General features: G+C 32.2%; 1 protein-coding gene and 1 non-coding gene across 2 annotated transcripts; one reads left to right on the top strand and one right to left on the bottom strand.

Annotated features, from left to right (window-relative positions):
* Positions 1-371: 371 nt before the first annotated feature.
* Positions 372-9,215, bottom strand: LOC133806928 (uncharacterized). Its single transcript, XM_062245042.1, has 3 exons — positions 9,063-9,215; positions 1,822-2,685; positions 372-1,363 (listed from the first exon to the last, which is right to left on the bottom strand). The coding sequence occupies exons 1-3, from the start codon at positions 9,138-9,140 to the stop codon at positions 476-478; spliced, it is 1,830 nt and encodes a 609-aa protein (XP_062101026.1). The 5' UTR covers positions 9,141-9,215; the 3' UTR covers positions 372-475.
* A 10,257-nt stretch (positions 9,216-19,472) lies between these two features.
* Positions 19,473-19,579, top strand: LOC133813482 (small nucleolar RNA R71). Its single transcript, XR_009884491.1, has one exon. It is a non-coding gene; the product is annotated as a small nucleolar RNA R71 (small nucleolar RNA).
* The last annotated feature ends 7,778 nt before the right edge of the window (positions 19,580-27,357 follow it).

Genomic DNA, 27,357 nt, shown 5'->3' with positions numbered 1-27,357 from the left:
TAAGTAACCACATTATCGTACCAAAATAAATAAACAAAAAACTATCAGACATGAATATAGTAACTATCGTACCCCAATCGTACATGAATATAGTAACAATAAAACCTTCTATCGTACCCATATCGTGCTAATGTCGTACCATCATCGTACCTTTATGGAAAAAACTAGTATTATACACCATCGTACCCACTAACGTCCCTGAATTGTACCATCGTCGTACATTATCGTACTACCATCGTACCTATATCGTCCCACTACAAATTCTAAAATTACGATGGTAATAGTAACTACTTAACAAATTATATCGTACCACTATCGTGCTAATGTCGTACCACCATTGTACCATTGACATATAAACAGTTTATAATTTGACACTTATAATTATCGTACTACCATCGTACACAAATCGTACCTATATCGTACCACTACATATAGAAACATTTAAATAAATTTTCAACATTATTTAATTATGAAGTTATAGAAAACTTACAGAGTCAGAAAGCCATGTCCTCGGAGTATGCAGTTTCAGGAACCAAGCAGCATCGTGTGTCCCTGAGAAGCATTCCCTCGGATATTTATTCCCAATGGTGCCAAGCAACCACTTGTGAAAGGTCATAAGTAATTTACCTTCAACAACCCTCAATGGATCCACATTCACTGTTGTCTTCGATTTCTTATTCCTTTTCCTCATTGCAGTGTACTCATCGAACCACCTAGGCCTCTTTCTTTCTCTCCTCTTCTCCGGTGCTGGTGGAGCTATGTTTAAGAATTGTACTTCAGAATCTTCAGTATCTCCGATTACAGTAATTTGCATATCCTCTGGTGTGCGAAAAATGTGATCATCTACATCATCAGGCCTGTAATCATTAGGGAGAATGTCTTCATCTACAGGAGACTGAGGGCCTTCTTCAGTGGACTGAGGGTGTGGATCTGGAACTGGCCTACTAAGATCTTCCATCATTGTCATCAACTTCTGCAATTGACCCAAGATCTCGGACTGACCTTTAATAAGGGCACTTTGTTGCCCTTCAACCTTTTCCAACCTGGCCAAAATCATAGAGTAGCCTGGTTGCTCAGCTTGGGAGGAGGTGCTGGCATGAGGTGTTGATGGGGGAACCTCAGGTGCCTCAGGTTGAGCTGGTGGAACCTCCTTAAAAATATTTGCTGCTTCTGCTTGCTCAGCTAACTTTTCAGCAAGCTTTTCAGCCTGGCTCTGTAAGGCTTCCTGTGTAGGCTGTCCATCGGGACCCACCTCTAGTTCCTCTAACCCCATGTCCACATACAATGGGGCTTCATTGTCTGTAAGGGTCCTCACATACTGTTCTTCAGCAGGTCGGGCACACAGGTAGGGGTATACTGTCAACTGCCACAAAAAACAATGCATATTTAGATTGGAAAGTAAAACAATATAAAAAATAAGTAATTGTCATCGGTGAAAAATGGTACACTATCGTACCCCCATCGTACCACAATCGTACCATATCGTACCCATATGATGCAATTATCGTACCCATATCGTACCCATAACATAACAATATCGTACCCGTAAGTGAGAATTACTTGCTAACTATCGTACCATCATCGTACAACATCGTACCCATATCATACCTCTACAACTACATTAACAAAGAATGCATATCGTACCCCTATCGGACCATCATCGTACCAAATCGTACCCCTTAGCCAGTTTTCAAACAGTTGACAAAATAACCCCATAATCGTACTCAAATCGTACCCTATCGTATTCCTATCGTGCAGTACCCATAAAATTGCATATCTAGAAAAAAATATAGAACATTCAAAAGTAAAGTAAAAGCTCACCTTTTTGGCAAACAACTTAATAAGTTGCTCTTTGTGTATCTCTACTTTCTCCTTGCTCTGCCAGTTGATCATTCTTGGAATGCCTTGGCCCAATCTCACAGCATAATCCTGACCCAACTCAATGATGGACTCAAAAGCCCAATACTGCAATGCTGCAGCATACCCATAAATAGAGTACTTGGCCTCCTTCTGAGTCTTTCCTTTCTCAATCTTCTTCTGTAAATGCTTCTTCATTTCAACAAAGTCTTTTTGACAAGTTTGTAACAACTTCTGGTATGATATCTTCCCCCACGAGTACTGGAAAAAGAAGTCAACGTCGTCTACCATCTTCAGCATGTCAGTCCAAACCATCAACTTCTCCTCACGACCTTTCAAAACACCCTCAACTAATAAGCACAAACCCATCTTGTACACATCATCAACTATTTGACAACTCTCAAAAGTTCTGCGCAGTTGCCCTATGCTCACTGGGGAATGACCATTGAAGTACTCAAGAATCAACCGATCCGAAGTGGTCTTCGCTTTAATCTCAGCTTCAGACGGTCCGGCCTCAAAATTTAAACCAGTAACTAAAGCGAACTCCAATTGGCTAAATCCACATCTTTTTTTCCCAATATAAAACTGGACTTCGTCAGTCTTCTCCCCTCTGAATTTGTGCAACAACAGCTGATGGACTAAGGCACCAGAAAAATTTAATGGTTCCGCCATGAAGAACTGTTTGAAAGGGGATTCCTTCACCCTATCCAATAAACCACACTGTATAAATTTTGCTTTAATCTTTGGAAAGTACCAACTGTCGCGCCAAGTGATACGTCCCGTAAAATGTTCCTCTACTGGAACTATCAGTTGTGGAGGTCTTAAGTTCTGCATAAAACAAATAAATACCCAATTAAATAGAATAACAAAAAAAAACATCAAATTTTATATTCTGCAATATACTATCGAGCAACTATCGGACACTATCGCACCATATCGGACACCAATGAAAAACTGGAACTATAACATTATCGTGCACAATCGTACCTCACATCGTATACCATCGGAATATAACAACACAACCATTTGTTCCCACTATCGGGCACACATCGTACCCAACATCGTACCCTATCGTACCTCCATCTTCAACCTCAAGTTATCAGAAAACACAAACCTATCGTACCACCGTCGAACCACTATCGTACCCCTATCGTACATGTAAAGCCCCATATTCTCCGATGTATTTAACGGTGTGAATAGTGGGCCGGGAGGGCCATACTTGCTTAATTGTATTATTAATTGATTAAATGCATGTATATGTTGATTATATTATGATATGATGTGAAATGCATGCATGTGAATCCATACTTCTTTATACAGGGGTGTGATGGTAATTTGGCCCGTTGAGGGTAAATTGATTATTTGTTCGCATGTCGGTGATATAATTTGAGACCACATTATGATGTGGGTTTGTTCGAGCCATTTGGTATGAGACGATCAAAGAAATGTTAAACGTCGGTTTGGTCATAACAGGCTTAAGCTCGGGGCTCGGGGTGAGTCTCGGGGTGTTTTAATGATTAGAGTGTTACCGGGTATTAAAGGGGTAACGGAATGTGAAAAATTGGAGTTTGAGAATATTGAGATTAGCGGGAAAAGGGAAGCGTTAATTATGATTAACATTGTAGGTGGAAAATGTCAAAATTGCCCTTAAGTTGGTTTTAGAGCCTTAAATGACCTAGGGGCATTTAGGTCATTTGGCTAGGATATATGTGGTTTTAGAAGGCTGTGGAAACCGTTCAAAACAGAGCAAAAACAGAGAGTCTTCTTCACCTTCCCGTACATCATTTCCTCTCTACCATTCTTTGAGGTTTTTGGTCCCAAGTTGAGGTGGCAAGTTAGGGAATCAAAGCTTGGAGGTTGTGGTCTTAGTTCATCATCTTAAGAGGGTTCAAAACCAGTTGGAGGTAAGGAATTGTCTTTGAATTTCAGGTTATACCCTGTTTTCGTTTTGAGTTTTCAATTCTAGATTTTAGTGTGGAAAGTTGGAATTAAGGGGAGTTTATGTGATGTCTTGCTTGGGTTTTGATGAGGGGAAGTTTTGGGTAATGTTTGGGGGTTTAAATGGGTGTTTGGAAGAGGTTTAAAGTTGGTTTGAGAGGAAAACGCACAGGGGGGAAAACCTGGTTTGTGCGTGGGCTAGTTGCTGAACTGGGTTGGGTGCCGCGGCACGGCTTTTGCGTGCTGCGGCCCATGAGCGTCTGGCAGATAGGGCTTGGGGGCGTGCCGCGACACGGCTTTTTGGGGCCGCGGCCCATAGGCCAAATCTTGTTAAAAGTGGTTTTTAGCTTAAGGATTCAAACCATAGGCCTCGGGGTTGAACCTAGTACCCGGTTGGGTAGTACTTGAGGTCTCGGGGGCTGGGATATGGTTTGGGAACCCTCAGTTATCATTTTTATTGATGAATCCTATAATTTGGTTATGACCAGGTGACCGTCGAGGAATTTAAAAGTCGATCGTTCTCAGGGTTATTCTTTTATTCGTTCTTGCTCGAACCAGAGGTAAGAAAACTGCACCCCAAGTGTAACATGCATGGATATTCCCGAGGCATGTTGAATGTGAGAATATGGACATGGATTGAACATAGAATGCTTAGCATATGTTGCTCATTTGTGCATGGCACTGACTTATTAGTCAGGTTTGGCAAGGGTGCTAGTATCACTGTGAAGCTGTGACTTATTAGTCAGGTTCGGCAGTGGTATTGGGCATTGATCACGATGAACTGACTTATTAGTCAGGATGGCCTTGGCGTGTGTCACGCAAGCCAGTAAGATTGGATCTAATCAATTATCAGCATTGAATGGCTCAGAGAGCATTAGTGCCAGACCGACCCCGAGGGTCGATGAATGAAATAAGCGCTTGGAGGCTAGTGGCTTACCCAGCAGCCACTCTCCCATTTGAATTAGTGACATGCATGGCAGTCACTCAGTGCGGTTTACCAGAACCCGTTGAAGGCTAGTGGCTTACCCATCAGCCACTCTTCCATCTGAATTAGTGACTCGCTTGTCAGTCACTCAGTGTGGTTTATCAGGACTTCATGTGGTGTTCACTCATTTGTTTGAAAGCTTTATGCTCAGTGTGATTATAATGATAATCATTTGATAATGTTTATATAAAGTGTTATGTTTTCTTGCTGGGCATTGGCTCATGGGTGCTATGTGGTGCAGGTAAAGGGAAAGAGAAGCTCACCTAGCCTTGAGTGGAGAGCTGATGTGGTGGTGTGTACATATGCAGTCGCTTGCCCACCACGGTCAAGGTGTTCTCAGAGGAACTAGGAGGTTTACCCTATTTTTGCCGCTTAGGTCGGCGGGTTTGTAACTTTACAACAATAGTGACCATTTGTACTGAGAACAGCTTGTAAACGTTTTGTTTAGCTCTGCAGAGCAGTTGTAATAAAATCTCAATTTCCTTTTTATTGGTTTTATGCCTTAACCTGTTAATTACACTTAGAGCACGTTTTTTACCAAAGGACTCAAGTAGTGAGTCAAATTTCCGGTCCACCATTCACCGTAACTGTTCTGGGGTAGCCAGGGCGTTACAGTACACTCATCTTCAACCTGAAGTTATGAGAAACACAAATACTATCGTACCCCTATCGACCCACTATCGTACCCTATCGTACCTCTAAAAAACCCAGAAATTTTTTTCAAAATTTTACGGTTTATCAGATTTCACACAGTCAAATTCAACAATACATACTATAACATTTTCCAATGGAAAAGAAATTAAAAAAAACACATACCCTAGACATTTTTGCGTAATGGGGTGTCGGTTTTTCTTCTCCGGTGAGGCTTGGTTTTTCTTCGTCTCCGGTGGGGGTTGGGGCTTGGTTTTTCTTCGTCTCCAGTGGGGGTTGGGGCTTGGTTTTTCTTCGTCTCCGGTGGGGGTTTTTCCGACCGTTGGGTGAGGGAGAGAGAAGCGTCGGGTGATGGTGGGTGAGGGAGAGAGAAGCGTCGGGTGTGAGTAGTTATGTTGCTCGATGGTTTTCTGGGAGTGAAGAGTTTTGGGAGGGAACGGGAAATGGGCAGGGGAAAAGCCGAAAGGTACGGTTTTTATTTAAGTTTTTTTATCACTATCGTGTACCATCGTGTACCATCGTACTATCGGGCAAGCATCGGGCACTTATTGGGTACCATCGTGTACAATCGTACTAATAGGTCCGCATTAACTTAATAACAACTATCGGGCATGCATTGGACTACTATCGATCCATTATCGTACTTAAAAAGGGTTCATAGATAGAAAATAATAATCGAGCAACCATCGGGTAGCCATCGAACCTTAATTACCATCGGGTAACCATACATATCGGGCAAGCATCAGGTGGCCATCGGACCTCACCCCTAACCTTGAAACTCAACAACTATCCTTCCTGCATCGGGCCTCTATCGGACACTATCGGGCATTTAGAAAAAAAACTCAAGGAACCCAAAAAAACGCAGATTTTCACAGACCACGATTTTCACCCAAAAAACAGCAAAAAATACCAACAAACTACAGATCCAACATCTAAACAGCATTCTAAATCATAAAAACAACCAACAACAACAAGAATCAAAGAAAATCACTTACCCATGTGTATCTTTCTTGCAAGATTTTAGAGAGGAAAGGTATGGGATTTTGTTATGAGAGGGGTATTTTTGGTATTAAATGAAAGATGAGCATTTGTATCATATGGTGGTTAACTTTGGTTCAAATTTTAATTATTAAGCTAATGTAAGCATGATTTATCAAATTTCCCTTGGTCTATCACTGTCTATCTGATTGTGACACATACATAATACTATATGCATAATTACCCATAACATACATAATATTATAATGAATTATTAATAATTATGTTAGTTCATGTATTAATAATCGCACATAATATTTTAAGGGACATTGGAGACAAAACTACCTAATCTTATGAAAAATTTGAACTTAAATGCATATTTTTTTTAATTTAATTACAAAATCTTCTAACATTACAAACCAACATTAATTTATGTTGAATTGTGATCTATTGGCTTAACTTTATCAATGATTCAAAACCCTAAATTTGAAATATCTCCTCGCCTACTTCACACCTTACAACTTTTCAAGATAGAACATTTGTTAAAAGACTATTTCATCTATTTTCCCTCTCCAACTGAAGAATGTAAATTAATCTCAATTTGAAGTCAAATAATCTAGCTCTTGATTATTTAGAATCATGTTTAAGCCACTTTGTTAAAAATTACATTGACCTTCAGATGCGACAAGTTTATTGTTAGCTTTGAGCTTGGATATTGAAGTTGGATAAACCTCGAATTGACTTTCAGAATGAATAAAAGGGAGCAACGATGTCTTCATTGGGATATAAATGTAGCTTGCCAAGATCAATGGCTAGCCTCAAATTGACCATTTTTTCATTTTGTGGGAATTAGACTTAAGGTACCTGAGATAGCACCGCAAGCTCAAAGCTAGGAATGGCAAAAAAACCCGGTGGATCGGGGTGGGTCGAAGCCCCAACCCAACGGGGCGACCCCTCATCCGAATATAAGCGGGGAAAAACTGGGGTAGGTCGAGATCCGACCCGACCCGCTAGCAATTGAAGCGAGTCGGATCATGATCCGACCCGGTGGTTGTTATTATTATTTTTTTTGTAATAACGATTTTTTAAAAAAACTAATTACTACAACTATTTAGGGTGATCTACGATCCAATATATATATAAATAAGACAAAGTATATTTAAGAGAGATAGATGAGAAAATTGATGTTTTGCTTTGAAGTATATTAAATTTTATTTTATTTTAGTATGCAATACCATTTATAAAAAAATTTAGACAGCTTATTTATGCTAGTATGACATATTTTTTTGCCATTTATTTTTATATTGTAACATTTTTTTTAAAAATTAGTCTTTCTTTTATTAAAGAAAAAAAAAACTTACCAGGTCGAGTCTGACCCGATCCTCATCAAAAATCTTAACAGGGCGGATCGGGTCGAAACAGAAACTTAGCGGGTCGGGGCAGATCTTTTGCGGAGCGGGGCCAACCCGCCTCATTTACATCTATACTCAAAGCTTGTGATGAGTGGGCTTGGTTTAGGGTTTCGGCTTTATTCCCATGAATGATTCACTTTCAATTTAGGATTTATAACATCTTATAAAATTGTCCAATAACAAAAATATTACAAACTATAAAATATTACGACAATATGGGCCACCATTTTATAATATTTTTTTTACTAACATCATACTTTTTTTTCTTTTGTAAATCACATGGATTTTTTAGAAGTATGCATGAAAACTGGCCATCCCATCTAATTACAACTTGTTCAACCCCCGTCCCCGCAAAAAAATGACAATTCAAACTAAATTCATGTTGAGGAAAACTCAGACCATTTAATTCTTTAGGTTGGTTGAGTATTGATTTGATCTCATCCAAAATAAAACCATTAATTATGCATCCAAAATTAAATTTGTATAGAACCATGGAATTGTATTAATTTTGTCTTCAAAAATAAAGTTTTGATGGAACTATTACATTGCATCAATTTTGTCTTCCAAAATCAAATTTTAATAGATTCATCAAATTGCATCAAAATCGTTCAAAATTCTACATATTTCAAATTTATAAATCCAAAAAATGTAAACAATACAAAAAATAAATACACCAATGGATTCAAAACATGGCGTTAATGGTGGATGTGCGAGAATCATTAAGGCATTAATGGCAGGTGAGTGTCGTCCCTGGCAATGGGTTGAGTTCGATGGAGTACTTTTTTTGAGGGGAGGTGGTGTGCTTAGGTGAAAGAGAAGTGATGAATTACAAGAGGGACATTTTGGTCCTATTTGCATATGGAGCATATTTTTCCAATAATTGGTAACTTTCACATATTTTTCCAATAATTGGTAGCTTTCACATAATTTTTAAATGATGGGTATTAGAATGCGATGTCACGTTCTACCTGGTTATTTGTTGTCCGTTAAGTGTGAACACATATACCTAAACTCAAGCACAATTTTCCTTAATTCTCTCTCTAAAAAAAAGCACAATTTTCCTTAAATACAACCCCAAAAAAAAATTGAACATAAATGATGAAATATACTTCAACCCAGAAAAAAAAACATTTATTTCAAAATATATTAATTTATATAACTGTCTTCGTTACAAAATAAAAAAAAAAAGTGTGCCGTTATTTATATTATATATTTTTATGTCGACAATAGATAAGTGATACCTGGTCCTGGGTGCAAGTAGTGTGATGGTGTTGGATGCAATGTGTAGCCAGCCAGCCACCAACTTTGAAGCCAACCATTTGTCCAATCCAATAATATACAGTTACTAAGTTAGCATAGAAACTTGGGTGTGTTGGTTGGTGTTGGCTAACGTTACCTTTGCCACTCTACTCTGCTATACTATACTAGTCCCCACTCACCCCTTTTGTTTTGTTTTTCACCTCAAAATGTATCTATTTTGAAATTTGAATGTTTTACTTTAACTGTAAGTATTTTTGTTTTTTTGGTGGGGTATACAAAATATTATTATTCTACAACTAATAAACTATACCCACCTTTAAATGATTTGATGTTCATATGCGACAGAGATAAATGTTTAAGATTGTTTGTTTCTCAAAGCAAAGAAGGATTGGGACTATTATTTATGCTTATAGACAACTAGATACAAATTTTATATTCCTGTTTATCCTCTATATGATTAATTATTGAATTTTATCCATAAAAAAACTGATAAATAAAAGGGCCAAAATATCATCTTAAGAGACTTGGCTACAAATATATAGTATTTTCAAATTCATACTCCAAAATGAGATTTTAGAAGTAAAGGCTATATATATATATAAATAAATATATAATTTGTACATTTTAATTTTGAGAGTGACTAAAAGAGTGAAATTAGCTGATGTATAACTACTCCAATAAAATGACTGTTTTTACGTAAATAATTTTCTTTTTGTTGTTGTTGTTATAAGCTAACATTGTTAAAATTTATTAGTAATTGTAGTAATGATTTTGAATAAAAATAACAAATAAAGTTATAAACTGCTTAAAAGACAACTCACTCACCTTTAAAACTATGGAAGCTACTAAGGGTAGGTGAGAAACACTAAATCTAGTGAATAAATATTAAAAAGGGTTAAATTAAAATACTATTTTCATACAATAAAACTATATTTGTACAACTGTATTACACACAACAAGTATGCACAGCTGGTCCTTGCTTACCACTAATAAAAAATTTCACCCTTTTAAAAGATTATATAAATACACATTAATGGAATTAGAGAAATTGATTTGATTTTATAGGTGATCTTCTTCGTACAAAAATACTCAATCAAAACTCTTCAAATATATGTATAGAATAATTTTCAATGATTACGATACATTTTTTTTAGTGATCTGCTATGAAAAGTTTAAACTGTTTTTAATATATAAATTTCTATATTTAGATTACAATTTCGGAACTAAAATTGTATTTCTAAATATATAAATTAATAATTAATTATTTTTAGAATAATAAATATTATTTTCAAAAATAGATTAATAAATAATTAATTGATACTCTTATTAGTTTTTTCGTTTTTCAACTTTTGAAAATAAGTATTATATTTGTCTCCATTTTTTTAAATTTTTTATACGTTTTTCTTCACTAAAAGTAATTTCACAAAACAAAAAGAAAAAAGAAAGAGAAACACTTTAAAACAAACTCTCAAAATAATAGGACTACATTAGAATAATAACGTTCATTATATTTATACATCCTATTAATTAAAAAAAATATTTTTGACTCTTTTTCTCAATGTTTTTTTGGCATTCTCTAATTTCTCTTTTTGTTAATTTTATTTTATCGTGTTTACATATGTATTTTTTAAATTATGTGTATTTTTTTAGGAAAAAGCTTTTGGATTTTATATATATATTTTTCGTTTTAATTTATTCTATCTAAATATATAATATATATTATTTATATGTTTTTTCTAGAATATGAAAAAAAATGTTTAAATTAGCTAGAAAAGTCAAATTTCCATTGAAAAAAGCAAAAACAAAAATGCAATAAATATAAAGATGGATTATCTAGACAAGTCAAAATCTTTTTTTTTTTAGTTGTATATAAGCTATTGATCCCGTATTTGAAAAATTTTTGAACGTGCATTTGTTTAGTTTTATTTATAAATTATTATATTTTTAGTTATCATTTAAATTTTAAATAAATAAACAATGTCATATATTATAAAAGAATGAGAAATATATTTAAAAAATTAAGCCAAAATTTTGTCAATAGTTTTAAAAATAAAATAAATAATATCATACTTTTTATTTAAAAAATTTGTTAAACTAAAAATATGTTAGATACACACTTTTTACATACAAAAATATAATGCATTCTAATTTCAAAGTAAATTATTTGATGTTGTTTATTAGTTTAAAATTTAGTGTTCATAATAATTTAAATTTTTATATTTTTTTATGTTTTGATTTATATATTATATACAGTGATTTTAATTTTAAAATTAAATACTTTTTTTTTTCTAATTTTCTTTTTAGAAAAAATATTCAATTGTTGACCACGATTTTGGCCAACAACGAGTAGACGTCAAAATGACAATAAGTCTTGAATAGAAAATACGACACCAATAATTTTATAATGGTTCAGCCCCAATTTATTAGTAATAGCCTAATCCACTTTGAGTTGTGATATATTTAGCATATACTTAAGATCAGATGAACTTGAGCCAACTGAGTTTCTTAAGTGTAAGTAGAAAAATATAGATTTTTTCTCTCTAGAGAATACAAGCTTTATCTCTCTAAGCTCTCAGAAAATGTCCCAAGAATGCCCCAAGTAACAATCTCAAAGTCTCAAAACTAGAGAGTTTTTCTCAGTCTAAAAAGATCAGATCCCCCTAAATGATGTCATGAGCCATTTATTTATAGGATCATGGATCGTACATCAGATATATCCCTTTGACCGGGTCCTTGGTTTTTCCAATAGACTTTAATTAACTAAAATATAAATAAATTCAAATTACAATACTATAGCTATTATTTCAGGATATCTGAGAGATTCCCGCGGCAGTTGCAAATGATTCGAGTTGAAGCCGTTACTGAAGCTTTTACTAAAGAGTTACTAGATGGTAACTTCAGAGATTCTAATCCGTGGACCGACCAAATCCATCCCCGAAGTGACTGGTCGGCTGATGGACCCAAAACGGGTATGTTTAAATATTTATACTCGCAAGCGCACAAATCGTATTTATAGAATAGTTTTCGTGTAAGCACGAGGTCGAACCCAAAGGAGTTGTCTAAAATCAAAAAAAGAAAACTATTTTAAATCAAAAGTAATAAATTCTAACCTAGTTCCAAAAATTGATGAGTTTTAATATTATGAACATAAAATAAAAGATTGAAAAATAAAGCTATTTAAGAGAATGAAAATAAACCAATAATGATTTTGACAATAAGTGTTAAAAGAAAAGATTATTAAGATACTAGAATCCACAAAATGTAAGTTTAATAATATTTATTAGTATATTGATTCCCAAGTTTTAGTGATAATTAAAATAATTTAAACTATCATTTTCCAAAAAGATTTATAATTTTAAACACAAATTTCTTATAAAAAGATAGGATTTTTCTTCACTTTTCAAAATTATAATTTCAAAGCATTTAGTGTAAATCAATCTAATGAAATAACAAATAAATCAATGAACATTATTTATAAGACAAAACATAATATTTTTGTTCTAAGCATGGATGTGTACAATTTAATGACACATCTTACACAAAGAATATTATGTTTATGCACTAATGAAGAACAAAGTGTAAATATGTTCTAACAATCTAAAATACAAGATATTTAAGATGAAATAAATATATGAAGAAGAAAAATCCATAGACTTTGTTGCATTATAAGGGAAATCAACATACAACATAAATATTACCTAGTTACAAGTTGCTTCATCATGATCTTAATAATCTTATGAAAAATATTAGAAGCACATAACTAGAGTAGAAATTACAAAATAAATGACATACATACTTGCAAAATGCTCTTGAAAAACCCAAATGGAAGAGAGAATGGTAGAGAGAAAATGAGAGAAAAAGATGGTAACCAAAAACATTAAGCACCCCAAAATGGTCTTCAAAACCCTTATCTATAGCCAAAATGAGATTATTAAAATAATCAATTTAAATTAAGTAAATTGATTAAATTAATAATAATATGGTAAATAGGGGTAAATTGTAGGAGTGATGATGATTTTGAGGTAAAAAGTGTGTAGAAAAATTGGTAAAAAATTGGCATTTTGAGCATAGGGAACAAATGGTACACTTAGGCAAATTTAGGCTGAAAAAGTGGCATGCAAAAGCTGTTGGCAGCTGAGCTGCTATGGACCGAATGGTGGCTGGGATGGGCCTGGAATCTTGGGCTGCTGCAACTTGCTTCAGGCGCAGAAATGCTTGCTGAAGAATGCGTGGGAGGCAGCTGGTACTGACGGCTGGAAGAGGGCAGCTGGCTGTGTGATTGATGCATGGCTGTATGGAGAAATGCTGAAGGAAGTATCACACGTGAGCTGAACATGGTGGAGCATGAGGGAGAGAAGCTAGGAGGTGCTGGTGGAGGGAGCTTCTAGCGTGGGCTTGGGCCTTGGGCCAGGCTAAACAAACTTCAAAAATGTCATTATCCATCTCTTTTTCAGCAAAAATGTCACTCTTTATCTTTATTTTTCTTGCTTTTCAAGAGTAAGAAAAAACGCCAAAATCCCAACAAAAGAAACATAAATTAAATCAAATTCAAATATTTTCAATTATAACATAAATCATATTAGTTCATTGAAAATATTAATTAAGACTTAATTTAATTGAACATTTAGTTTTACTAAAACAACATTTTTTTATACCTCAAACTAAACAACATTAATTCAAATAATTAACTACAATATTTTACAACAAAATAACTATAAAAACACACAAAATTATATAAAATCAAAATAAGACTAATAAATTTAAAATTACTTAAAAAATTGATAAATTAATTAAAAACTCAAGAACTAAGCAACAATTGGCTTATAAAATGTGGTAAAATAACTCTATTTTGTAGAGTTATCACACCCCCAAACTTAAAATTTTGCTAGTCCTCAAGCAAAAGAAAAATTAAAATACACATATTATTTTTTTTATTGGTGATATAAAAATGATTTTCTCAAAAATTGCACAATGAAAATAAATCTCAGAAATTATTATGAATAAAAGTTAAGCTTATGTAATTAATTAAATTGTCAATTTTGCTTTTAGAAAATAGGTTTTCATTAAAATTATTTTTCATTAAAACTTATAGGAAATAAGAATGTTGTTGCTATGAAAAATGTAATTTTTGTTACAAGCAAAATTGACCCTATAATTAAAAACAAAGCTTAAAAATTATTCATATTTTTAAGAGAATTAATTTCAAACTCAATCATAATTTTTATCGTTGAAAATGAAAAATATCACCAATTTTTTTTTTTTTTTAAACATATATATTTTTTTTGAATTTTTATGAAAATGAACAAATAAATAAATAAATAACAAAACAACAACATATAAATAATTTTTTTTTCAAACAAACATAAATAACAAAAATAAAACACAAACATCAATAACATAAATAAACCACAAAACATACACAATAAAACTCGATACCCCCAAACTTAATTTAAGCATTGTCCTCAATGTGTCAAAATATAAATATAAATTAAAATTGACAAGAGTGTAAAGTTTAGAATGGTCGTACCTCGATATTGTGCATTGCGAAGAGAGAACAAGATACAACTAACAAAAATTAAATCACACATAAAACAACAATACAAATAAAACACAAGTTGTCAAGATCAAATAGGAATCAAAGAGCATGGTAAACAGGGTCCTCAAGGAGTATCTCATCCACTTCATCAGTTTTTAATTCTAAAAATGGTTTTAATTTTTGTCCATTAACTTTAAACATATCCCCATTTTTAGGATTTTCAATTTCAATAGCTCCATGTGGAAAAACAATACGAACAATGTAAGGACCGGACCACCTAGAGCGTAACTTTCCCGGGAATAAATGCAAACGAGAGTTGTATAAAAGGACTTTCTGACCTGGATAAAAATCTTTTCTCAAAATATTTTTATCATGGTAAAATTTCATGCGATCCTTATACTTTTTTGAATAGTCATATGCATCATTCCTAATTTCGTCTAATTCATTTAGTTGAAGTTTTCGTTTCTCACCTGCCTTGTCTAAAGAAAAGTTTAACTGCTTAATTGCCCAAAAGGCTCTATGTTCTAACTCAATAGGTAAGTGACACGCCTTCCCATACACAAGTCCGTAGGGTGACATGCCAATGGGCGTTTTGTACGCGGTACGATATGCCCATAATGCATCAGTGAGTCTTAAGGACCAATCTTTCCTAGTTGGATTCACAGTTTTTTCTAAAATGTGCTTAACTTCCCTATTAGACACTTCAACTTGACCACTAGTTTGTGGGTGATATGGTGTTGAGACTTTATGTGTAATGCCATCTTTATGTGTAATGCCATATTGTTTCATCAAATGTTCAAATGGCTTATTACAAAAGTGTGTACCGTTATCACTAATTATAGCACGCGGTGAACCAAAACGGGAAAATATATTTTCTTTTAAAAACTGAAGCACAACTTTGTGGTCATTAGTGTGGCGTGCAATAGCTTCAACCCATTTAGACACATAATCAACTCCAACAAGAATATAAAGATTACCAAAAGAGTTAGGAAATTGTCCCATAAAATCAATGCCCCAAACATCAAATATGTCAATAATAAGAATAGGATTTAAAGGCATCATGTTTCTTTTAGTTAAACTTCCTAACTTTTGGCAATGTTCACAAGCTTTACAATAAACATATGTATCATGAAAGATAGTAGGCCAATAAAAACCACATTGTAAAACTTTAGCAGCTGTTTTCTTACCACTAAAATGTCCTCCACATGCATGATCATGACAAAAAGATATGATTTTAGATTGATCACAGTTTGGAATGCATCTTCTAATTAGTTGATCAGGGCAGTATTTAAACAAGTAAGGATCATCCCAAATAAAGTTTTTCACCTCAGAATAAAATTTAGATTTATCATGCTTAGACCAATGAGATGGTATTTCTTTAGTGACCAAATAATTAACAATATCAGCATACCAAGGCAATGAAGAAATATACATCAATTGTTCATCGGGAAAAGTTTCAGTGATAGGAGTGGGATCATGTATAGTTTCAACAACTAGTCTAGATAAATGATCAGCAACAACATTTTCAGATCCTTTTTTATCACGTATTTCTAAGTCGAATTCTTGTAAAAGCAAGATCCAATGGATCAAACGAGACTTAGCATCTTTTTTTGATAAGAGATATTTTAATGCAGCATGATCAGAGTAGACAATAATTTTAGACCCTAACAAATAAGATCTAAATTTCTCTAATGCAAAAACAACAGCAAGCAATTCTTTTTCGGTTGTGGAGTAATTTAATTGAGCATCATTTAAAGTTTTGCTAGCATAGTAAATTACATGAGGTATTTTTTCAAGTCTTTGTCCTAAGACAGCACCTATAGCATAATCAGAAGCATCACACATTATTTCAAAAGGTATTTTCCAATCAGGAGGTCGAATAATGGGTGCAGTAGTCAACAAACCTTTTAATTTTTCAAAGGCAACATGGCAATTATTATCAAAGACAAAAGCATTTTCTTTTCCAAGTAAATGGCATAAAGGCCGAGAAATTTTGCTAAAGTCTTTTATAAATCTTCTATAAAAACCGGCATGGCCTAAAAATGATCTAATTTCTTTCACAGTTTTAGGTGGGGGAAGTTTTGAAATAAGATCAACTTTAGCTTTATCAACTTCTATTCCCTCAGAAGATATTACATGACCTAGAACAATTCCTTTTTTAACCATAAAATGACATTTTTCCCAATTAAGCACAAGGTTTTTCTCTTTGCAACGAATTAAAACAAGTGAAAGATGGTGCAAACATTCATCAAAAGAGGAACCAAACACAGAAAAATCATCCATAAATACTTCAAGAAATCTTTCAACCATGTCAGAAAAAATCGAAATCATACACCTTTGAAAAGTCGCAGGTGCATTATATAATCCAAAAGGCATGCGACGATAGGCAAAAGTCCCAAAAAGGCATGTAAAAGTAGTCTTTTCTTGATCTTCTGGGGCAATGGGGATTTGGTTATATCCCGAATACCCATCAAGAAAACAATAATATGCATGGCCAGCTAATCGTTCAAGCATTTGATCAATAAAAGGTAATGGAAAATGGTCTTTTCTAGTAACATTATTCAACTTTCTATAATCTATGCACACTCTCCACCCCGTTTGTACTCTAGTAGGGATTAATTCATTTTTCTCATTTTCAACAACTGTGATCCCAGACTTCTTAGGCACAACTTGAACAGGACTAACCCATTGACTATCAGAAATAGGATAAATGATACCTACGTCTAACAATTTTATGACCTCTTCTCTAACTACTTCTTTCATATTTGGATTTAACCTTCTTTGACATTCCCGAGAGGTTTTACCATTCTCTTCTAGATGGATTCTATGCATACATATGGATGGGCTAATTCATTTAATGTCTCCAATGGTCCAACCTATGGCTTCTTTATGTTTTCTAAGGACATCTAACAACTTATCTTCTTGTTCTTTATCTAAAGCAGATGCTATGATAACAGGTAAAGTTTCAGATCCTCCTAGAAAAGCATATTTTAAATTTTCTGGTAAAGGTTTAAGGTCTAACTTTGTAGACTCATAAATTGATTGAACATGATCTAAGGGTGAAAAAGGTTCAACTTTGGTTTCATTTAAGGGTATAGGCTCTACCAAAGAATTCACATCATCATTAGAGTCACCAACATGCAAGTTCATACCAAAGTATTTTTCACAAAAGTCAAGTAAGTCATTTCCATCATCTTCACATATACTGTCTATCATGTTAACTTCATGTATTTCCTCACACTCAACAGATTTAGCAACATTAAAAACATTCAATTCAACAGTCATATTTCCAAAAGATAATTTCAAAACACCATTACGAAAATTTATGATTGCATTAGATGTAGCTAAGAATGGTCTACCTAAAATGATAGGAATTTGAGCATGCATATTTTCTACGGGTTGAGTATCAAGAACAATGAAGTCAACAGGAAAATAAAATTTATCAACTTTTATCAAAACATCCTCTATAATGCCTCTAGGAATTTTCACAGAACGATCGGCTAATTGAAGAGTTATAGAGGTAGGTTTTAGCTCACCAAGACCAAGTTGCTTATAAACAGAATAAGGCAATAAATTCACACTAGCACCCAAATCAAGTAAAGCTTTGTTAATAAAATGATCACCAATAATGCATGAAATTGTGGGACACCCAGGATCTTTATATTTAACAAGACTCTTATATTGAATAATGGAACTAGCTTGTTCAGTTAAAAACGCATTTTTAGGAACATTAGTGTTTCTTTTAACAGTACAAAGATCCTTTAAAAATTTGGAGTAGGCAGGAATTTGTTTAATGGCATCTAAGAAAGGGATGTTGATACTAACTTGTTTAAAAACTTCTAAGATGTCATTATATTGGCCGCCTTTTTTAATTGGAAGCAATCTTTGTGGGAATGGGGCTTTTGGAATGAAAGGATGGATTGGAATTTCTTTGTTTGATGAGTCATTGAGATTAGAACTAGAAGGCTGACTCTTTTCTTTTTCTTTTTCGTTTTCAACCTCGGGTATGTAATCGGGTTTGACAATGTTCTTTCCGGACCTAAGAGTTGAAATTGATTTGACTTCTCCATTATGACTCGACTTTCCTATCTCATATTGACCTTTTGGATTAGGGATAGGTTGACTAGGGAATGTTCCTTTTTCTCTATCAGCTAAAGCAGTGGCGAGTTGTCCTACTTGTGTCTCGAGTTTGGTAATAGATTGAGATTGATTTTGTAGGATTTGTTGGGTGGATTGCATAAATTGTTGTAAAGTATCTTCTAAGGAAGGTTTTCTTTGTTGCGGATATGGTTGATTTTGTGGGGCATGAGCTTGGTTTTGTGTGTTGTATTGGTGCCCTTGATTCATTTGGGGTTGGTTTTGTCTCCATGAAAAGTTCGGATGATTTCTCCAATTTGGATTGTAGGTGGACGAAAATGGGCTATCATTTGGTTTCCCATAAGAATGAAGAGCATTGGCCTCCTCAGAAAAGGCTTCTTGGTAGGACGGACAGGATTGGGCATTATGGCACGGATTAGAACATATAGAACAGACATCTTTTCTTGGTTGTATTGGAGAGTTTATAGTTTGGCTTATGGCTAAAGCTTCTACTTTTCTCGCTAATTTATCTAAAGATGTTCTTAAGTCTACTTCTTCTTTTACTTCATACCTTCCTCCTCTTTTTGGTGAATTAGTTGACCTAGACCTAGGATCAAAATAATTCCATTGTTGTGAATTGACAGATAAATCTTCAAGGGCGTCCCACGCCTCTTGTCCTTGAAATTTTAAAAATTTTCCAGTATGCATAGATTGAATCATTTGACGATTAGAGGGAGTCAAACCATCATAAAAATATTTTACAAGTCTCCATTTTTCAAAACCATGATGAGGACATTTTAATAATAAATCTTTAAATCTTTCCCAACATTCATAAAACTCTTCATTATCTTTTTGAAAAAACTCGGAGATTTCTCTCCTTAGATTATCAATTTTAGACATAGGAAAATTTTTTAGCAAGAATTTATTATAAAGTTGATCCCATGTAGTTATAGACCCCGTGGAAAGGGAATTTAACCAAGCTTTTGATTTGTCTTTTAATGAAAAAGGAAACAATCTTAGTTTGACCGACTCATCAGAAAAATTTTGAAATTTAAATGTTGAGCAAATTTCTAAGAAATCTTTGACATGCATGTAAGGATCCTCTCTATCTAACCAATAAAAAGATGGCAACAATTGAATGATTGCTGGTTTAAGCTCAAAATGAGTAGCAGAAGTTGTAGGTAAAACAATGCATGAAGGAGCATTAGATGAAATAGGTGCAAAATATTCAAGCAAAGTTTTTTCAGGCACAGCATTTTCATCAACAGGATTAGCAATAGGTTCCATGATGCTCAAATTTTTACTAACACTTTCAATTTCAAGCGAAGATAAACATCTTTTTACTAATCGTTTTTTAGAGTTACGTTCACAATAATGCATACAATTTTCACAAGCAAGGCAACAAGGATAATCTCAAACAAGCAATTTTCTGATGTGGAAGATCAGTTAAAACCGCAACCACAGAGCATACTTAAAATTTTTAGAGATTTCACAACAATATAATTCTTATGGTTTACTTGTCCCCAGGCCTATTTGATTCCACTTACTCGCGCACTACTAACAACTCCCCGAGGTTAATTAGTAGAGGCGGATGGGAATTTTGTTCAAATTTCCTTTAAGCAAAAATTGCTTATGGTGAAAGGACAAGATTTAGGTTTTTTTTTTTTTCAAGTATTTTTCACAATTATAGAATAATATGATAAAAGATAAAGAAAAATAAGGCAAAATTAAATAAGACTAAAATTTAGGCAAGAGTAGGGAGGCATAGCATGCCATCAACCATAACAAAATTAAGGTAAAAATTAGGAGGCACAAGTGCCATCAACTAAAACATAAGATAGAAGACTAGGAGGCAAAATTGCCATCAACTAGTAATTTGCGGAAATTAAATAAAATAAAAATTACAACAATATAAATAAAAAAAATTACAACAAATGTTAGGAGGCACAAGTGCCGTCAACTAACAAAGATATAAAAGAAATAAAATTACAACAAAATTATAAACAAACTAGGAGGCACAAGTGCCATCGACTATAAAAATTAAAAGGATAGATAGGAGGCGCAAGTGCCGTCAACTAAAAAAAAACAAATAATATAGAAATATAAGTATATTTTTTTTATGGGTGGTTGAACTGTCCCAAATTTTCTTTTTATCTTTTTTTTTTTTTTTAGTTTTTATAGATATATTTTTTTTTTAGTTTTTTTGTTTTAAGTGCAAAAATTAAAATAACTAGTAGAAGAATTTACTAACCTTGAGATAATTTTCGTTTCTTTTCTCTTGCAACTCCCCGGCAACGGCGCCAAAAACTTGATAGACCCAAAACGGGTATGTTTATATATTTATACTCGCAAGCGCGCGAATCGTATTTATAGAATAGTTTTCGTGTAAGCACGAGGTCGAACCCAAAGGAGTTGTCTAAAATCAAAAAAAGAAAACTATTTTAAATCAAAAGTAATAAATTCTAACCTAGTTCCAAAAATTGATGAGTTTTAATATTATGAACATAAAATAAAAGATTGAAAAATAAAGCTATTTAAGAGAATGAAAATAAACCAATAATGATTTTGACAATAAGTGTTAAAAGAAAAGATTATTAAGATACTAGAATCCACAAAATGTAAGTTTAATAATATTTATTAGTATATTGATTCCCAAGTTTTAGTGATAATTAAAATAATTTAAACTATCATTTTCCAAAAAGATTTATAATTTTAAACACAAATTTCTTATAAAAAGATAGGATTTTTCTTCACTTTTCAAAATTATAATTTCAAAGCATTTAGTGTAAATCAATCTAATGAAATAACAAATAAATCAATGAACATTATTTATAAGACAAAACATAATATTTTTGTTCTAAGCATGGATGTGTACAATTTAATGACACATCTTACACAAAGAATATTATGTTTATGCACTAATGAAGAACAAAGTGTAAATATGTTCTAACAATCTAAAATACAAGATATTTAAGATGAAATAAATATATGAAGAAGAAAAATCCATAGACTTTGTTGCATTATAAGGGAAATCAACATACAACATAAATATTACCTAGTTACAAGTTGCTTCATCATGATCTTAATAATCTTATGAAAAATATTAGAAGCACATAACTAGAGTAGAAATTACAAAATAAATGACATACATACTTGCAAAATGCTCTTGAAAAACCCAAATGGAAGAGAGAATGGTAGAGAGAAAATGAGAGAAAAAGATGGTAACCAAAAACATTAAGCACCCCAAAATGGTCTTCAAAACCCTTATCTATAGCCAAAATGAGATTATTAAAATAATCAATTTAAATTAAGTAAATTGATTAAATTAATAATAATATGGTAAATAGGGGTAAATTGTAGGAGTGATGATGATTTTGAGGTAAAAAGTGTGTAGAAAAATTGGTAAAAAAATGGCATTTTGAGCATAGGGAACAAATGGTACACTTAGGCAAATTTAGGCTGAAAAAGTGGCATGCAAAAGCTGTTGGCAGCTGAGCTGCTATGGACCGAATGGTGGCTGGGATGGGCCTGGAATCTTGGGCTGCTGCAGCTTGCTTCAGGCGCAGAAATGCTTGCTGAAGAATGCGTGGGAGGCAGCTGGTACTGACGGCTGGAAGAGGGCAGCTGGCTGTGTGATTGATGCATGGCTGTATGGAGAAATGCTGAAGGAAGTATCACACGTGAGCTGAACATGGTGGAGCATGAGGGAGAGAAGCTAGGAGGTGCTGGTGGAGGGAGCTTCTAGCGTGGGCTTGGGCCTTGGGCCAGGCTAAACAAACTTCAAAAATGTCATTATCCATCTCTTTTTCAGCAAAAATGTCACTCTTTATCTTTATTTTTCTTGCTTTTCAAGAGTAAGAAAAAACACCAAAATCCCTAACAAAAGAAACATAAATTAAATCAAATTCAAATATTTTCAATTATAACATAAATCATATTAGTTCATTGAAAATATTAATTAAGACTTAATTTAATTGAACATTTAGTTTTACTAAAACAACATTTTTTTATACCTCAAACTAAACAACATTAATTCAAATAATTAACTACAATATTTTACAACAAAATAACTATAAAAACACACAAAATTATATAAAATCAAAATAAGACTAATAAATTTAAAATTACTTAAAAAATTGATAAATTAATTAAAAACTCAAGAACTAAGCAACAATTGGCTTATAAAATGTGGTAAAATAACTCTATTTTGTAGAGTTATCATCGGCCAAGACAACTCACCGGTCGGCATAGGCAAAGCACTCCTCTAGCACACCTCTGGTCTAGCATGACATATCTCTGGTCTAGCAAAACACTTTAATGGTATAGCAAAACACTTTACAAGTCTAGTAAAACAAATGAATGGTCGCCCAAAATACTCCACTGGTCGGCCAGAACATTTTACTGGTCAGTCAAAAATCTTTACCGGTCGGACAAAAATTCTACCTGATCGGTCAAATCACTTCTAAACCAGAAAAATAATTTTCATGACCAGTAATATCACAACTCTGAAGATTAATCTCAAACCTTTCCCTCCTTGGCCAATACATTTATTGACTATTAATGTGTCATTTACTGACCATGCATTGCCACTTGTCACTTCTAATTGTCACGTCATCGAATTGAAATTTTAGGGATAACAAAAACATTATTAAGAAATTCTAAATTAAAAATATGAATTTAAAAAGTTTATTTGATCAAATTTTAATTATTTAATTAAAAAAAATTAAAGTGAACAAAATTTTATATATAAATATATATTATTCAATTAATGGCTAAAACAATTAAAATAAGTAATTTCTCATTACAAAACTAAACGAAAAAAATAAGAAATATGTATATTTATGTTTTATGGCACTATTATATATATGCTTGGATAAACAAAATATATTAAGTGACAAAATAAATAATTAATAAAAGAAAAATAAATAAATTTAAACACATAAATATCTTTTGGCTATAGTTTTTAAAACATAATTTATAGAGTAATTTAGATACTTTAATATGAAATTTTAAAATATGTGATGAAAAATTAATATGACTTATTTATTATTTTTTAAATTTATTTACCTTTATTTTTTTTAATTTATTTACCTTATTTAGAAAACTAACAGTGTTAGAAAACAATAAAAAAATATTAAATCTAACGGAAACCAATAATTTTCGTTAAACTTATTTATAATATATAAAGATATATATATTAGGTGCAAGCAACGTGCAATGCAAGTTTACTTAGTTTTATTTAAAAAAATTATTAATTATTTTTATTAAGTTTTTATGATTATCATATAAATTTTAAATAAATAAATAAATAATATTATATATAAAATAATAACATACATATATTAAAAATAAATAAATCAAAACTTTGTTTATATTTTTTTTTAAATAATACGATCACCTTTTAGATTACCAATGTCTATATTTAAAACTAATAATTTATATTATCTAAGTCTTTTTAATATAGAAAAGATATTATACAACATTTCATTTTGCTATATTTTCATAAAGATGAGTTTAAATAGGTTGAAATCTCAAAACCAAGATAATCACATCGGTTATCTTAATAAATAAATTATCACATCCGTATTTTGTTTTCTTTCAAAAATGGCATTGTCGATATTTTTAACAAATGGTTCCCAAAATTCTTGTTTTTGATGGTTACATTTATTGATATTAACAAATAACTCCTGGCAAAATTTTATCCCGTGGTATAATAAAAAAGTCAACAACAAAATTTGCAATTATTAGGGAAAAAGAAAAGAAGCTTCAAAGAATTTTTTTTTAAAAAATAGTCTTGATTTTAATCTATATTTTAAAAATATTTCATTTTTATTCAAATGATAATTTTTTTAGGGATTTTTTTTATAAATACCTTTATATAAAACTTATCATTCATTTATACGGTAAATTAATAATTAATTCAATACTATATAAACAAAAGCTTTTAATACAAAAATACGGTATTTCTTATCACTTTTCAACACTATATGATTTTTTTGTTTCATTTGCAATACATGATCTTCTAGACAGTCAATCCACATATAATCTAGAGAGTGAATTGAGTCTTGCACCAGAACTAGCTAAAAACAATATTGTACATATATATATAAATTAAAACATATATATTTATGGTTTTTGTCATATATGATTTACAGGTGCTAACAACATTATTTAATTACTTTTAAACATAGATATATATGTATAAATAATCATGATGATTGAATTAATATATAATCATGAAGAAAAAGATGAAAATTTAGTAATTTATGGTGTGAATAATTTTGTACATTGAAAAAAAAGAAAACCATGATCATTATAAAATAGAATATTTAAAAGGAAAGAAGAAAAAGAATAAGAAAAAGTCTTACTATTTTTGGTATAGCTACCTATATCTATATGAAAAATGAATTAAATAATACAATTTAATTCAACTTAGATGAAAACAGAGGTAAAGTTAAAGTGTAATGTATGAATAATATGTTACAGTTCATGTGGTTTTCCTCTATTAATGGTCAGTTCACATGTACTCGATATGTGGTTGCATTGGATTGTATTTGAAAAACATGGTGGTTGCATTGGTTTGCATTTGAAAATTGCACAACGATTGCATTAGGTTATATTTTGCAATTTGCAAAAGAGTTCTTTAAAGTTGTTTTAGATTGCAGTGAGTTGTTTTAGGCTACATTAATTGCATTTCAGGTTGCATTAATTGCATAAGGATGAAATTTCAAGATGAGTTTTTTAAAGTTGTTTTCAGGTTCCATAGGGTTGCATGAGTTGCATAAGAATGAAGTTAGAATATTAACATTTTAAAGTTGCTTTAAGTTGCATGGAGTTGCATTAAGTTTTTATTTGAGGTTGCAATGGATTATTTGAATTGCATAAAAATGAAATTAGCATGAGTTTTTTAAGTTGACATGGTTTGCATTAAGTTGCATATGAGTTTTCATGAGTTCTTTTAAGTTACCATGAATTGCATTGGGTTGCATTTAGTTGCATGGACTAGCATTTAATTGCATGGGCTAGCATTTAATGTTGTAACGGGTTGTTTAATTTTCTAAAATTGCATTTGGGTTGCTTTAGGTTGCATTTAAAATTGCATTGAGTTGCATGAATTTGCATTGGGTTGCATGTGCTATTTTAGCTTGCATGAGTTGTAATAGGTTGCATCGAGCTTGCATTTGAGATTGCTTTGGATTGCATGAGTTGCATAAAGACAAATTTGCAAATAAATTTTTAAAGTTACTTTATGTTGCATTAGGTTGTATGGGGTTTTTATTAGGCTTGCATTTGATGTTGCATAAGTTGCATTATAATGAAATTCCCCAATGAGTTTTTAAGTTATCATGGTTGCATTGAGTTACAAGGGCTTCAATTTGAGGTTGTTTTAGATTTATTGGGCTTGCATATGAGCTTGCAGTGGGTCATGAACCCCTCAATGTCTAAGATTAATGCACACATTTTGAACTCATTTCATGAAGGCAACTTATAAGCTAAACACATTTAGATTACCCATGATTACAAATGGAAATGCAAACTCAAAAGTAGCAGCAAAATCAACATACCATATAAACAACAATATGCTTAATAGATTGAGGCACACGTTTTGGGCAGTTCTTAGGAGCTGAGCAACAAAGGTTTTGGGGTTCTCAATAGCCGTAGGATCGTGGTGGTGGTTGCCAAAGAGAATACGGTTTGACCTCTATGTGAGTTGCAAGTTTGGTGAAGAAATGAGAAGAAGGATGGATTGGATTGTTTAGGTTGCAACCTTGGCAAAGAATACCGTATAAATCAAGAAGAGAAAGTGATGAACTAGGCGAAGAAACAAGAACTTTCCGAAGAAATAAGAGAGATATTAGTGAAAACAAAAGAAAACAGAGGAAAAAACTGAAGAAATCTCTTTTATTAATCTGTGTTGCTTTGATATACAAAAAGGGGCTGTGATAACTCTACAAAATAGAGTTATTTTAACACATTTTATAAGCTAATTGTTGCTTAATTATTGAGTTTTTAATTAATTTATCAAGTTTTTAAGTAATTTTGAATTTATTAGTTTTATTTTGATTTTATGTATTTTGATTTTTTTTTTGTATTTATTTTGTTTAATTATGTTGTTACTAATTTATGTGTATTTAATTTCTTTATGTAGGAGTATTTGTTGGGAGCAAATGAAATATTGATAAAATGTTGGTATAAAGAAATGAATAAATCAAGCCCAAAATGAAAGGCCAATCAAATTCTTGACAATGTCATGTCATCAATCCATGTGTTTCTTTCTGTACCATTGGATTTGTAACTATAGGAAAAGATGACGATTTTGAGCCTGAAACCATGTGCTTCTTTTTTTAGACCAATAGGAGTGTTATCCTTCACCAAATAATTTATCTATAAATAGGAGTTTGATTTCACCATTTCAAACACACCTTCTCTTACACCACTTTTTCTATCTCTCTATTCTCTTCATCTTTTTCTTTTCTTAGATTAGTTTTTATGTATTTTTAGAGGAATAATTTGGAGGCTCCTTCTCTAAATTTTCCTATTTATGTTGTAATTTTTATTTTGTTTTTGATAGTTATGGGTTTCTAATCCACTTAAAATTATTCAGGTGGAGGATGAACCAAGATATAACTATATATGTTTATTTTATGTTGACCTCTCAAAAT

The sequence above is a fragment of the Humulus lupulus genome, chromosome 1 (assembly GCF_963169125.1).
Source record: "Humulus lupulus chromosome 1, drHumLupu1.1, whole genome shotgun sequence".
Classification (NCBI taxonomy): Eukaryota; Viridiplantae; Streptophyta; class Magnoliopsida; order Rosales; family Cannabaceae; genus Humulus; species Humulus lupulus.
Note: the sequence above shows the minus strand (reverse complement) of the source record. Positions and strands in the feature narration are given on the sequence as shown.

What these genes read in the sequence shown, in the direction of transcription:
- LOC133806928 (XM_062245042.1), bottom strand. Translation starts at nt 9,140, where the DNA reads ATGGTTGGCTTCAAAGTTGGTGGCTGGCTGGCTACACATTGCATCCAA. An exon ending in CTACTTGCACCCAGGACCAG is followed by an intron (nt 2,686 to 9,062) that starts GTATCACTTATC and finishes TGTTTTATGCAG; the next exon opens with AACTTAAGACCTCCACAACT. An exon ending in TTAAGTTGTTTGCCAAAAAG is followed by an intron (nt 1,364 to 1,821) that starts GTGAGCTTTTAC and finishes TTTTTGTGGCAG; the next exon opens with TTGACAGTATACCCCTACCT.